At 39.7% G+C, this 14,662-nt stretch overlaps 1 protein-coding gene across 6 annotated transcripts in view; it reads left to right on the top strand.

The window, feature by feature from the left end:
- The first annotated feature begins 282 nt into the window (after positions 1–282).
- slc12a2.L (solute carrier family 12 member 2 L homeolog) overlaps positions 283–14,662 on the top strand; it is a 63,297-nt gene continuing 48,917 nt past the window's right edge. The window contains exons 1-2 of one of the 6 annotated variants that reach the window (XM_018246808.2): positions 283–486; positions 2,186–2,849. In XM_018246808.2, the coding sequence (XP_018102297.1) occupies positions 2,253–2,849 (597 nt within the window). In that variant the 5' untranslated portion in view covers positions 283–486; positions 2,186–2,252. 6 annotated transcript variants of the gene reach the window in all.

The raw sequence follows: 14,662 nt of genomic DNA, 5'->3' as shown, positions 1-14,662 counted from the left end.
CATTAGTCAGTTTTGCTGAGCTGGAAGTTTGTGGTTGATACCAAACAATAAGCGGGGGTGGTACAAATGTCTGCCTAGTACAGAGCGTGAAACAGGAATTTAAAGATCGCGCTCTGTCCTCCTGTCAGCCACTGTCCCCACAGCAGCTCTTGACTGATTCCCTGTTGTTGGTGAGTGTGTGGGATTGTTAGTGAGTGGGTGGGATTGTTAGTGAGTGGGTGGGATTGTTGGTGAGTGGGTGGGATTGTTAGTGAGTGGGTGGGATAGCCCGGGTGCTGTGGAAGGGAGTTACCAGGACGCATGCGCCTCCCCACTCACACCCCTAACCTGCAGGAGCGGACAATGCAGAACGTATTGGGGAGATCCCTATGAGGAAACAGCGAGCATCACTAGCACTGAGCTCCTCCTCCCCCTCCTCTTCACTGCATCACAACCCGGAACGGCCCGGGCTCTTTTGAGCGGAGGACTGAGTTGCGGAGCAGCGAGGTGAGGCCGCTGGTAGCTGCGCGGAGTGGTATCGAGACTGTCAGCTACAAACGCCTCTCGGTGTCTGGACCGAACCTTCAGGCGGAACTGTGAGTGTCGGGGACAGTTTGGGAGCCCATAGCGCAGAGATTAGCATCCATAGGCTGCGTGGAGATGTTGGGAGTCGTAGTCCTAGCAGCTGGGTAGCCATAGCCAATGAATGAAGACTTGCGAGCTAGTGCTGTTAGTGTGCGTCTAGGCGGTGTGTGAGGGAACAGATTCAGCCCGTATAATACGGTGCAGCTAAGCTTATTCTGCACTCACCCAACTGCAATTGTACTACAGCTACCAGCATCCTCTCGTGTGTCTGGAGTTGTAGCTGAACAACATCTGGGGCCAGTGTGCTCTACGTCTCTGCAGTAATGTGTGTGTTCCAGGACCAGAGATGGGAGAGGTGTTGTTGCCGGAGGCAGAGATGGGAGAGGTGTATGGGGCAATACAGTCAGTACAGTCAGTACAGTGTGCTGATATCTTGTAGCAACATGAAGGTGATACAGTGTGAGGCATCTCTGCTCTCCTTGCTTGTGCCACATAGTGCCAGGGAGGTGTCAGGCTGCAGCAGGGAAGCCCGGGCACAGACAGGAGAGACACATGGCATATGCCGGCCTGGGGGAGGTGGTCACACATTGGGAGGGAAAGGCTTTGCAGCACTGACATATTACGCATGGGGGCGGCATTTCATTCTATTATCTCTTCTCACGGGGACTAGTTCATTGTAAGCAACTGCGAGTAGCCGAGGGGAAGTTCTGGTGAGCCATATCCTCATCTTGCATGAATCCTTCCAGGAGCAGGCTGTATTATTTGCCAAGATAAGTTACATCTTGTGCTTCAGCCTTTTCATCTGCACAAAGTGGTTCGGCAGAGTGATCTGAGAGATGGTGGCGGTAACTGAACATGTAGGATGCATGGCAAAATATGAGCTTGACTGTATTTTATATATAGAGATATATATATATATATATATATATATATATATATATATATATTTTATTAAATGCTGATGTGTATACTGTCTGCTATCTTAAAGCAATTATGTTGGCAATAAGACTTTGATATCCCAAGGTCACCACACAAGGAGAGGTTAGGATTGGCTCTTAATTTCAAGAGGACGCAGCTTGTATTTTCGGATGCTCGTTTTTACTGTAGTTGTGTTCACAAGCCCTTACAGTATTATTGCAGGAGGTCCCTTAGGTTCTGTAAGTGTATGGCTTTCCCTAAATTCCTGTGCATGATTAGTCATTAATGAAGGATGGCATATGGCATGAAGTAACTATAGGAATCCTGTGATAGGATTCACAGAGCAGGGCAGGCTCTTTGTGGTGTAACACACATCAATGCCTTATCCCTTAATGGAAGTAAGAGGCATCTCTTCTCCGCCTTCTCCCCACCTCTTATTCCACTTACAATAGTCACATTCATCATTCCTGAGTACCATAAAGAGGTGGTCTCTGCGATCTAGGTGTATGTTTCAGTCCAAAAAGGAGGTGTCTACACATCAACACTTGCAGTTCCTGATGTGCTGTGTTATTTTAGCCTCTGTCAGAGCAGGAGAGAGGAGTAAGTAGGATGTAGTACTAAGTCAGAATTGTTTTAGCTGCCAAAGTATTTTAATTGACAATGTGTTATTGCTTCCTTATTTATTTTGCTTTTTCATCCCAAGAGTTCTCAAGCATCTCCAGCAACTGCCTCGAACAATTGTGAGTGAGTGACAGAACTGACCACAGCACATGGAGCAAGCAGGAAAACCGGGCTCAGGGCAACCTGAGCAGGGGAAGTCCCCATCCAGTTCTCTTAACCCGCAGCCTTCACAGTCTGCTTCTCCATCAGGCCAGGATTTGCAAGTTGATGATGCACAGGCTGGGCGACCCTTGGGGCCTACACCGAGCCAAAGCCGCTTTCAAGTGGATCTGGTCACTGAGGGATCTAAGGAGGCAGCTGCACAGGAACTACAACAGCAAGTAGATGGTGTCAGGCATAGAGGTGGCTCAGGCAGTGAGGAGGCAAAAGGACGCTTTAGGGTTAATTTTGTGGACCCAGCTTCTCCTGGAGGTAGTTCACCAGAAAACGCAGGGGTTGATGGTGGTAGTGGTGGGGTGAGCTTCCAAAATGGAGACACTGTCTTAAGTGAAGGGAGCTTACATTCTGGTGGAACTGGACATCATTATCATTACGATACGCATACTAATACTTACTACCTTCGCACTTTTGGGCACAACACAATTGATGCGGTGCCAAGGATAGACTATTACCGGCACACAGCTGCTGACCTTGGCGAAAAGCTACTGAGACCCAGTTTGGCAGAGCTGCATGATGAACTGGACAAGGTAAAGTCACTACAGGCCCCTGTTTAGTGCTTAAGCACTGTAAACACTGATGTATTGTGTAATGTATATGTATTTGTTTTTAAAGGAAGTTATGTGAGGTTAAGAAATTCAACAAGATGTTTCAACAACTCTGTATTTCTAAACTAGATCTGACGCTTGCAATTTTACCTGAGGTTTTTAATAAGTGCCTATAATAAGCTAAACCCTAATGATTTCTGTGCTACTTATGTAAGTCAAGATATTACTGTACTAAAAGTATAACCCGCAGAATCAAATATCCTAATATTCCTTTGCAAGTTGTAACTTGGGTACATTTTTGGTATGCAAGAAGGTTACAACTTTGTTGCAGTTTTGGCTCAATATTTTGAGCTCAAAATTTTGATCATTTTTGGGGACTTGATCCAATGGATCTTTTCTTAAAAACAATCAGAATCACCCTCTTGTGACACACTTGTATTTTTCTCCGCATGTTCGTTGGGGGATAGGCACATTTGTCAGACCATTACGATTCCATTATTTGCAGTAAATCTCTATTTCAAAATTTCACAAACATTTTTTATGTTTGTCTTTTTACAGTTATGCCTCTTTCTCATACCACCTACATTTTTTTTTCTGTTTTTAGCTATCTCTTGTTATCTAATGGACAGCTGGTTAATGTAACAAGCATTTGTACATAATATATAGTTAGGAAAAAAAAGACACATCTTTTGAGTTCAAGCTTTTTATATATAGAACCTGCCTAACTACTAGTTTATCCAAAGGAAGGCAAAAACCCCATTTGAAGCTGCAATAATTTGCCTTGGGGGTAAAATTCCTTCCTGACTCCCAAGATGGCAATCAGACCAGTCTCTGGATCAGTTTTGTACTAAGAGCTATTTTCAATAATCCTATATTTTCTCACTTACTAAATAGCCATCCAAGCTATCTAATGTACTGCTCTCACTGTAAAATCCCTTTCCAAATCTGGAGATGCAAACTCCTTTCTTCTGATCAGAATAAATGCCCTTGTTTCAGCTAGAAGAATCTACTGCTAAATAAAGCATTAGAGAGTTTACTATATATACCCCTTATATATTTATACATAGTTATATCTCCCCTTAAGCGCCTCTTCTCCAGCATAAACAACCCCAACTTTGCCAGTCTTTTTTTCATAAGTAAGACTTTCCATAACCTTTAACAGCTTAGTTGCCCTTCTTTAAACTGTCTTGAAATCCATAATATTGTGTATAAGTACTGGAGACTAAAAGATGTTACGGATATAGGAAAAAACTGAATTTGTATCATGCTCACAAGTAGCATTTGTTCTTTAAAAAATGCTTATAAACATTGCAGGACTTCAGCAAGTTCAATAAGAGTACATGCTGCATGCACAAGCAGTGCTGTATAAATAAAAATATGTACAAATATGCCAGTGTTTTAATACTAGGGACTTGTTCAGATCTATCTTCAGATGCTATGTTCAGATCTAAAACTAGCAAGAAATTATATATTTCTGGACACTGTACCTTTGAAATCCCTTCTAGCAAATGGATTCTCCATAAAGTCCATTTGATATAGCCTGTCATTTATGTTTGCAAAAATATTTGTTGATCTTTTTTTTTTTTTCTAAAAAAAGCTCAAATGACACAAGCCCAAAACGAGTAAATGCAGCAAAAGCCTCGCACATTTTTAGAAAGCAAAGCTCTGTTATCTGGTTATCAGACTTGTTACTCTTTTCTTGTGTTTACTGTAGAATAGCTGTAGTGCCTGTTAGTTCAGCTCAGAGCCATATAATGAGGCCACATATTTTCACTGGTAAACCTTGACTTGTTCTTTTGGGAGTTGCAATACAACAGAAGGAGAATAGAAATCTCAGCTGTGCCTTTGAAATAATTATGGTGGTGTCTTAGGTTTTGTTTTGGTGCTGTGGATGTAGTCAGAACCAGGGATGCAGGACACAAAGTCAGAGAATAAGCATGGAGAGACAATGTGTGGACATGGGAAAGCAGAAAATTGTAATCAAAGGAAAGGGAGGAGAGTAGTGGGGAGGTGCCATTTCTTGCACAGAAGTAGTATATGGGTGTAAATGCATTCCATTTGGTATGGACAGTAATTTGCAATTCACCCCAGGCCATACTCAAATTGGTCTAGTGAATAGTAATCTGATTTAACATGACTATGCATAGGCCCTATATTTGAGCCAAATGGTGTCCTCCCTGATGAATATATAACCTGGGGTCATTCAGCTATCCTTCAGGCTGGGGTATTCCATCAGCCAAGACTTGAGAGCTTTGGATGCAATCATTTGCTAGTGAGCCTGTACAGGCATCCCAGGGAACTTTTTATATCGCCTCAAGTTGGGTTTCCCAGCAGAGTAGAACAGGGCGACTAAAGTGCCCCGTGGATCCTTGCGCTTGGGTAGTATTTTTGAGTGTAATAATAATGTAAATGGGCATTGGGAAAACATACATGTTGCTTTGTTTTCCCGAAGTAGTTCGAAGTTGACTTGAGTTGAGGAATAAGGCTTGTGCTGAACATACTTTTTCCCTTTTGTTTGAATTAAGAAATAGAACTCACTATCTCTGTTTAAGATAACTCGCTGATCCCCCCAACCCCCTAGTGGCTAGTGACAACATGTTGCTCCCAGTGAACGCAAAGCAGGTGCTTACTTTTGAATTCATGGCTTGGAGGCCAGCTTAAAGGCTAAAATTAAGTAAGCTTTATCAGAAAGGCCTATATAAATACACCAGTAAACCCTCAAAGTAATGCTGCTCTGAGTCCTCTGTCAAAAGAAACACAGCATTTCTTTCCTTCTATTATATACACATGGGCTTCTGTATCAGACTTCATGTTTTCAACTTAAACCTCTAGGGCAGTGCATGAGCATGCTCAGTTTGCACCGCTCCCCCTCCCTCCTCCCTGCTGTAATCTGAGCCCAGAGCTATCAGTGAGCAGGTAGAGACTCAGGCAGGAAGTGATGTCAAACCAAGGTAATATGGCAGCTGCTATCCTAAACAAACAGAGAGATTCTAGAGCTGTTTACTCAGATATGGTTCAGCATTCTGCAGAAAAACTTGCTATCCAGAAAAGCTCCAAATTATGGAAATGCCATCTCCCATTTTTAATGCGCTCATGGACTTTGTGGATACATTTTTTTTTCACTTTTATTACATGCTAATTACATCTGTGCATTTCGATCCTACATGGATTGTGTATAAAATATATTGGAAAAGTATAACCCCAGGATAAATTACCTTCAAGAGCTTGTCCTTAGTCTTTCAGATTTCCTTGAGATTAGTAAAGGAATGTTTTTGAAGTATGTAAACGAAACTTTCTTTCAACCTGAGTTATGTAAGATTGGTGGTTTAAGGGGTTGTTCACCGTCCAAGTTTAAACTTTAATGTTACTCTCTCGATTATCTGAAAACAGCTAAACCGAATGTTTGGAAGGTGAACTAGCCCCTTTAACTAATTACATTATATAAATGTAATGTTTTCTGTGTCCAAGAAAGTTTTTAAGGTCTGGCATGCAAGCAGCGAGACTCTTCATCTATTTTCCACTTTTCTGAAGACATTCGTTTCCTGTCCTTCCGAGGAAGCCTTTTGTCTTCATGACACATTTTCCAAACACACATCCACCAGAAAGGAGGTCTGTTGCTTTCAGACAATGCAAATTATTGTCCCTGCATTCATTGTTGTGTTTTCAGAATGAGAACACCTAAAAAACTTCCTCTGCTGTTTCCCCTCTCTGTTTTATAAATGTAACGCTTGCGAGATGCAGTACAGTGTACAGGTATCGATCCGTTATCCGGAAACCCCTTATCCAGAAAGCTCTAAATTATGGAATGTCCATCTCCGATAGGTTCTATTATATCCAAATAACCCAAATTTTTAAAAAAGATTTCCTTTTTTTCTGTAATAATAAAACAGTACCTTGTACTTGATCCAAACTAAGAATTAATCCTTATTGGAAGCAAAACCAGCTTATTGGAGTTATTTAATGTTTAAAATATGTAAAAATCTGTTATCCAGAAAACCGCAGGTCCCTAGCATTCTGGATAACAGGTCCCATACCTGTGCTATGAATTCTCGTTTTAGAATGAGTGCTAAGCATTTCAAAGCTAGGACCTCTGTCTCTTACGGTATATGGTAGAGAAATATACATACAAAACTATTAAAGGGGCTGTTCACCTTTGCGATAACTTAAAGTATGCTGTAGAGAGGGATATTCTGAGACTATTTGCAATTGGTTTTAATTTTTTATTATTTGTGGTTTTTGTTATTTAACTTTTTATTCAACAGCTCTTCGGTTTGCAGTGTGAGCAATCTGGTTGCTAGGATCCAAGTTACCTTAGCAACCATGCATTGATTTGAATAAGAGATTGGAATATGAACAGGAGAGTGTCTGAATAGAAAGACTAATAAAAAGTAGCAATGACATTCGTGGCCTTGCAGAGCATTTGTTAGATGGGGTCAGTGCCCCCCATTTGAAATCTGGAGTCAGAAGAAGAAGGCAAAACTAAGAAGAATAAATAATGACCACCAACTGAAAAATTGCTAAGAATTGGCCATTCTATAACATAATATAAGTTAACGTAAAGGTGAACCACCACTTTAAAGGAACAATTCAGTGTAAAAATAAAAACTGGGTATATACTGTAGATAGGTTGTGCCAAATAAAAAAAATATAGTTAGTTAGCCAAAAATGAGTGGAAACCAAGAGAGCTGCAAAGCAGGAAGTAGTGTTCTGATTATTATGTTCGACATCCTGTCAGTCCAGCCTTTATACATTACATTTTGGATAACTAACTACATTAAAAACATGTTTTTATTTTGCACAGCCTATCCAGTTTTTATTTTAATACTGAACAATTCCTTTAAGGCTCTGGTCACATTGCTGATGTGTGTACCTGCAAACAAAATCCCAAATCACAACAGTACTGTATAATTTATATCATTGGCAAAAATGCCGTAAACGTCTCTGTGCATAACTTTTGATGCCCTGGTCAGTGCTGTTCACCTTTCAGGTTTTTCACTGATTATTTCTCATGCCATATGTTTAAGGGCCAGGTTATATTATAATGATCTCATACAAAGCAGCCTGTAGAGCCCTTGAGCAGATTGGAGGCAACTGTAGAATTGAATTGAAACTGTAGAATTCTTTATCAGTGTGCAATTTCTTGCTTCCCTAAGGGCTGGTGACGCTTGGGCTGTGTGGGAAAAATAGCCATGTCTCTTACGTATCTCAGATTGCTGTGATCTGGAATCCTAGCCCTTGGCTAGAATTACCACATGCTGGGTGGTCACTGGTACCCCTCTCAGGCTGGGATGCAATAGGCTTGTATGGTGGGTTTGTCAGACAATTGACTGGGATTTAGATAAAAACAGCCAATCTTTATAATCTGCCCTGGCTGTCAATTGAGACATCCTGGCCCCCACTACATATACAAAGCATTATTGCCTGATCTTAACATTAAAGGGTTAAGGTTTGCTCTGCTAATCTTACAGGGTTTTTTTCTGTTCAGGTTTGAGCGACTGGTGGCTTTTCGAGCCCTAACAATAATTTTCACATGAAAATGATAGCTAGGGCCTGTCTATGGTCAGATTCTGCTTGTATCCACAAAGCAAGTTTTATCAGGGACATAATGGTGAATCTTGCTGGCTACGAAGCAGCAGTTACAGCACTTTTGACTCAATAAATTTGGACATTTATAATATTTGGCCAAGCCCTTGGATTAACAAATTGCAAGTGGTAACTTTGGTCCATAGAGTTAACGGTGCCTTGTACTAATATCTGATCCCCCACAGGACAGTTTCTTGAATATCTTTTCCTGTGGCCTGTATGTGGTAATAAACAAAAAATCCGCTATTGTTGAGTTCAATCTCTTTTTATAACAAGATCAAAAGGAGTTAATTCATCATAAAGGACATATAAAGCTGCACAAAAATGATGTTTGGCTTTAACATACATACTTGATAGGGCTGTTGGACCAGCCCTGAAGTCCAAGCCTAAAATAATAAAGATTGTGTCCTTGCAATGTCTGTACTAGGGATGCACCGAATCCACTATTTTGGATTCGGCCACATACCAAACCAAATCCTAATTTGCATATGCAAATTAATGGAGGCAAAGGGAAAAAAAGGACTTCCTTGTTTTGTGACAAAAAGTCAAGGCTTTCCCTCCCCACACCTAATTTGCATATGCAAATTAGGGTTCGGCACGGCAGAAAGATTAGTCCGAATCCTGCTGAAAAAGGTAGAATCCCGAACCGAATCCTGGATTTGGTGCATTCCTAGTCTGCACACCTACTTGGGCTTGTACCTATTTAGCCATGTACACAAATGCACATCACTAATAATTACTTGCTGTATCCAGTTTGTTTTACACTACTGACTTAAAACGATACTGACACCGGATATTAAACCTTGTTTAACATCTATCATAACATTGTTATTGCATGCACTCTATAATTTTGACATAAAGATATTTGCCTGATGCTTTTACATTACCCATCTGACCCCTCATGTTCCTCTATGCGCGGGCTGCCATATTTCTGCAGCAGTGGTCTGTCAGCTGTAGAAAGCATTAAGATGGCCATAGACATGGAGGTTTACCTGCAAAATCGGACGAACAAACGGATGTCCCCATCTCCCGAGGATTAGTACGATTATATCTCTACATCTATGGCCAGCTTTAGACAGCTTGAGAATGGCCAGTCGGGTTGGAAAAACAGTCAAGTTTAGGAACTTCAGTTAACAATAACTTACAAAAGCAGCGGCAAACAGCAATCAACATGACCTATAGGTAACTTTTACGTACATTAATATTCTGAAGAGTAGCGTCAGTATCACTATTATAGTTGTCTGGCCAAGGAGGGAGTGCTACAGAGCTAGTGTGGTCATATTTTTACTGCTCAGATCTTTGTCATATCTGTTGTGCCTCAGGGTGGATGCAGCACCCTGTGAGAAAGTGTATTATTTACAAACATTTTTGTGGTTTTACTAAAATATATTTTCTTTCTGATGAAGGTGTAGCATTAAAAAGTGCAATACCTTTTGTTGTCATTCATATTTGTTATTAAAGTGGACCCGTCACCCAAACAAAATTATTCCAAATCCTATTTTATCATGTTAGTCAAGCAAAATGAACTTTAATTACACTGTGTAAATTATTTGAATATTGTTTCCATCAGTCTGGGAATTCAAAATTATAGCAACCAGGAAGGAGCCATTTTGTGGACACTGTTATTAAGGCAATCCTTACATAATCTCAGAATCTTGTTTGTGCAACAGGGGACAGGGACCCAATGCCCATCACCATGCACTGGTTACACAATTAAATGGTTAAGAGAGCTGGGGGAATGTGGGGAGAGCGGTGACATCTAGGAAGTGCTGAATGGAAAGTGAAAGTAATTGCTTGCCCCGCCTCTATGCCTAGGCATAGAGGCGGGGTAGGCAATATTTGATTGACAGCTGATATTTTTAAATGAGTTTACAACAGCTATGAATGCTTTATTAAAAAAAAGAAATTGGATTTCATGTTTAATTTAAAAAGGACTTTTATTATACAGATTTTCATGTCTGGGTGACGGGTCCACTTTAACTTCAGTTCAGCCTGTCCCGAAAATGTAAATATACTTACCACAGGCTAAATATTTGCTTTTTTTCATAGCCAATAAACTTTATCTTGTTCAGGAAATTACATTTTCAATCTATGAGCCCAAAAATTATATGATGGAATATGATTTTAGATGTATAACATAAAAACGAAGCAGCACTAACATATGGACCTAATGGTGTTTGAGTTTCACATTGTACTTCTCAACCTTCACAGATATTTCAAGCCCTGCCATTTGTTCAAATGTAAACACGATGTTTGCATTTATCAGTCCTGCTCAGCGTCAGCAGGTAGATAGTGTAGCTTGCTTATGAATCACACAGATGGTTTGTTTAAGAAATGGCTTACCTTGTCTGCTCCAGTGTTTAATATTCCATCATCCTTGAACCAAATGTTCCTATGCATTAGTATATGACACTGTGGCATGCCGACGGCTGTCATTGGCAGCGCCCTTGCCTCTGCAGTTACTATGTTGTTAAATAAACTATGCTTGTGAAATAATGGTTGGAACTGGCATAGAGAACGGCCATTAACCTACTTAAAGGGATACTGTCATGGGAAAACATGTTTTTTTCAAAACACATCAGTTAATAGTGCTGCTCCGGCAGAATTCTGCACTAAAATCCATTTTTCAAAACAGCAAACAGATTTTGTTTTATTTAATTTTGAAATCTAACATGAGGCTAGACATATTGTCAGTTTCCCAGCTGCCCCCAGTCATGTGACTTATGCTCTGATAAACTTCAATCACTCTTTACTTCTGTACTGCAAATTGGAGTAATATCACCCCCCCAGCAGCCTAACAAAAGAACAATGGGAAGGTAACCAGATAACAGCTCCCGAACACAAGGTAACAGCTGTCTGGTAGATCTAAGAAATGTTTTTTTTCCCATGACAGTATCCCTTTAATGTTATTCAAAGGCAGTGGATAGACTTGTGCAATCCTATTCCAATACAAGCTGTCCAGATTTCTGCCGTGTGAAGCTTTATGTTCTTTCCCTGTTCAGGCTATTAGCAAACTGACTGAGGATACAGTGTGGGGAGGCTGACTTTCCCATGGCTATGTCCTGCCTTCATCAGTTCCTTCTGTTGTGCCTAAGCCCTTAAGTGATAAACCTTTCCTGGAAATGACATCACCATTGTTCTTATCTGTACTATTTTTTATAATTTTATATTCTTACAAATATATATATATATATATATATATATATATATATATATATATATATATATATATATATAATATATATATATATATATATATATATTAGTAAGAAACATGCCTGTTAAGATCATATATGTGTAGAGGTATGCTATATAAATAAACAAAACAGTCATCCAAATGCATATATGTTTTAGATCTATTTAATCTGAATAAAATGAGCAGCCATTTGGGAAGATGCTTCTGCAAAAGTTATAGACAAGCTATTGAAGTATTGAGGAGTGTTTCTGAAATTGACAGCCCCTGACTTTTAGTGAGCATAATGCAATATGTATCTTTTTGTTGTACAGGTATGGGACCTGTTATCTGGATTTCTGGGGTTTTCCAGATAACAGATCTTTCCTTAATTTTGATCTTCATACCTAAAGTCTACTAGAAAATCATTTAAACATTAAGTAAACCTAATAGGCAGTTTTTTCTTCAAATATGGATTAATTATATCTTAATTTGGATCAAATACAAGGTACTGCTTTATTATTACAAAAAAAAATATTTTTAAAAATTTGGATTATTTAGATAAAACAGAGTCTATGGGAGACGGCCATTCCGTAATTCAGAGCTTTCTGGATAACGGATCCCATACCTGTATATAGTTGCTACATGTCCGTTGCCTTTGAGCAGAAGAGATGATTGCTAGAAACCTTGAGCATCCTACTGGCCCTGCACTCACCTCAGGTTGCAAAAAGCTAGAAGGTGTAGATAAATTGAGAAGGGGCAAATTGTAGACATGATGGTAGCAGGAACAATCCAAGGTTCTGGATGGTGGTAAAGGTGCGGTAACAAGGGGCAGAATAAAGGTTTGTGGGCAGTAGATCTGACACTTACACCAAATATCAGTAGATCCAGTGAGATCTAGCAGTTAGCAAGGCTGTGAAACAATTTTATTGCATTGGAACAAGGGGTGAGTGTTTTGTCTCTCTAGAAAGTAGTAGCAGGGGAAGAAGGCTTTAAAACAATTGCATGGCACTGCACTAGTCTGCCAGGTGACTGTTGCCTACAAAAGCAGCATTCAGTGTTTCCAAGCACAAATCACTTGACAAGTGAGGGAACCCATATCATAGAAGTGAATGGATACCTACTGGGGAGTATTTTGTTCCCTGTCCCTGAGCTGTGAGAACAGAATGCTTGAAATCACCCTGTGTGACGTTGCCCTTAAGACGGTCTAGATACAGTACATTTAAATTGTCTTTAGACACACAGTTCCATATATTTGGGATGCCTGCCATTTTCATCCAGTTTGGCTCAAAGTAAACAAATTCATTTGTGCAATATGTAGTAATGAGTTTGTGTACAGTCACTCTCACTATAATTGTAGAATGATAGTGGCAATGTTTGATGTACCTGAGCATCAAAAAAATGTCGTCACGCAGCAAATTTTTTTTGACGTGATTCTTTTTTTTTTTGACGCACAACGCCATGCAAGTCTATGGGCGTCATTTTTTACGGCGAAACAAGGCGAAAAAATTCGCCCATCCCTACTAATAAGATAAAATATTTTGCTGTAGGATGGTTTTAAGGCTGGGAAGATACCATAGAGATTCTACAAAGTTTGTAAAATAATCATTGGTCTTGTGCAGTGTTCATTTGCGCACGTGCCTGTAAATGTGCACATAAATGCTGCTGCGGTCCAGTCTCTGACAGTACATGTAACTGACATGATGCCCAGTCCATACCAACATCAATGCTTTAATTGTAACAGTGTGTGTTTCTTATAATCAAGCCAATTACAGTAATCTTTTGTTTGTGTGTGTGTCAACCCCGGAGCCAGATCCACTTCCTCTTTGTTGATATTTGCGATAAAATCTCATAATTAAGAAATACTTCCACAAGCTATTATTAGAAAGTGAAGGTTTATGTTTAGGTTCTGATTACACTCTTATTTGACTTGACAAGGTAAATTATTGTGTTTGAGATAAATACTTAGATCAGCTTTTACCCTAGTTAGGGTCAGGGCACACAGGCAGATTCGAGGGATTAGTCGCCGTCCCGTCGGCAAATTACAGTTTAGCCTGTGGGAAGAAAGGGTAGGCAATTCAGGGAGATTAGTCGCCCCGAAGAAGAGGAGATTTGTCGCGGGGGCGACTAATCTCCCTGAATCTGCCTGTGTGCCCTGACCCTTAAGCTTATTTGGTATACAGAAGGAATGAATATGTTGTAGATTGTGATAACATTTTTATTGGTCTAATAATATTATCCAAGCTATTTAACAGTGAAACATGATGTTTGGAAAGGACTTTCTTTATTTGTGTTTTTGGTTTTTTAAAGTTTACTACAATTTCTTAATTAACGGGCAGAATGTAGTCGGATTTGTTCTTTTTACTACTTTAGTTAATCTGAGTGGTTGGTAGTTCAGGAGATTTTACCGCATGATCGTTGGTCTGACATAAGGCTATATCTGGACGTCTATGACCAATGTCTATGAACAACCCCTTTAAAAAAGATGTGGCTTTTTTTGCATCTTCATTTGTGAAATGTCTGGGGTTTTTAATGGTCTGGTTTGGAGTTGATGCTTATATTGTCAGACAGACAGACAGCCACCAGTGTATGACCTCTTATGTGGGTGTCTGGTGGTGAGAACACAGAGGCAGCAAGACATTGAGTGTGTGCATTATGTACACTACAGCTTTTGGTTAATAGCATTATAGCAGGAAATTAATACTTTCAAGGGCAGATTTAATGTAAGGGTCGAATTGAAACTTCAAATTTTTTTTATGGTCAAAACTCTCAAATTCGAATCGGGAATAATCCAAACTCGATTCAAATTTAAACTTGAATTTCAAGATTTATCAAACTCTGGCGCTTTAAAAATTCAAATTCAACTATTCGCCACCTAAAACCTGCTGAGTTCATGTATAAGTCAATGGGAGAGGTCCATCGACCATTTTTATGCTGTTAGTAGCCTTCCTGACATTTGGTTCGAGTTTTCGGGTTGAAAATATTCATCCAATTTTTAGATTTTTTTTTTTTTATGAATAACCCCCCATTTTGACTAAAA

This window comes from Xenopus laevis, chromosome 1L (assembly GCF_017654675.1).
Source record: "Xenopus laevis strain J_2021 chromosome 1L, Xenopus_laevis_v10.1, whole genome shotgun sequence".
Lineage (NCBI taxonomy): Eukaryota > Metazoa > Chordata > Amphibia > Anura > Pipidae > Xenopus > Xenopus laevis.
The sequence above is the reverse complement of the archived record's forward strand: the minus strand, read 5'-3'. Positions and strand labels throughout refer to the sequence as shown.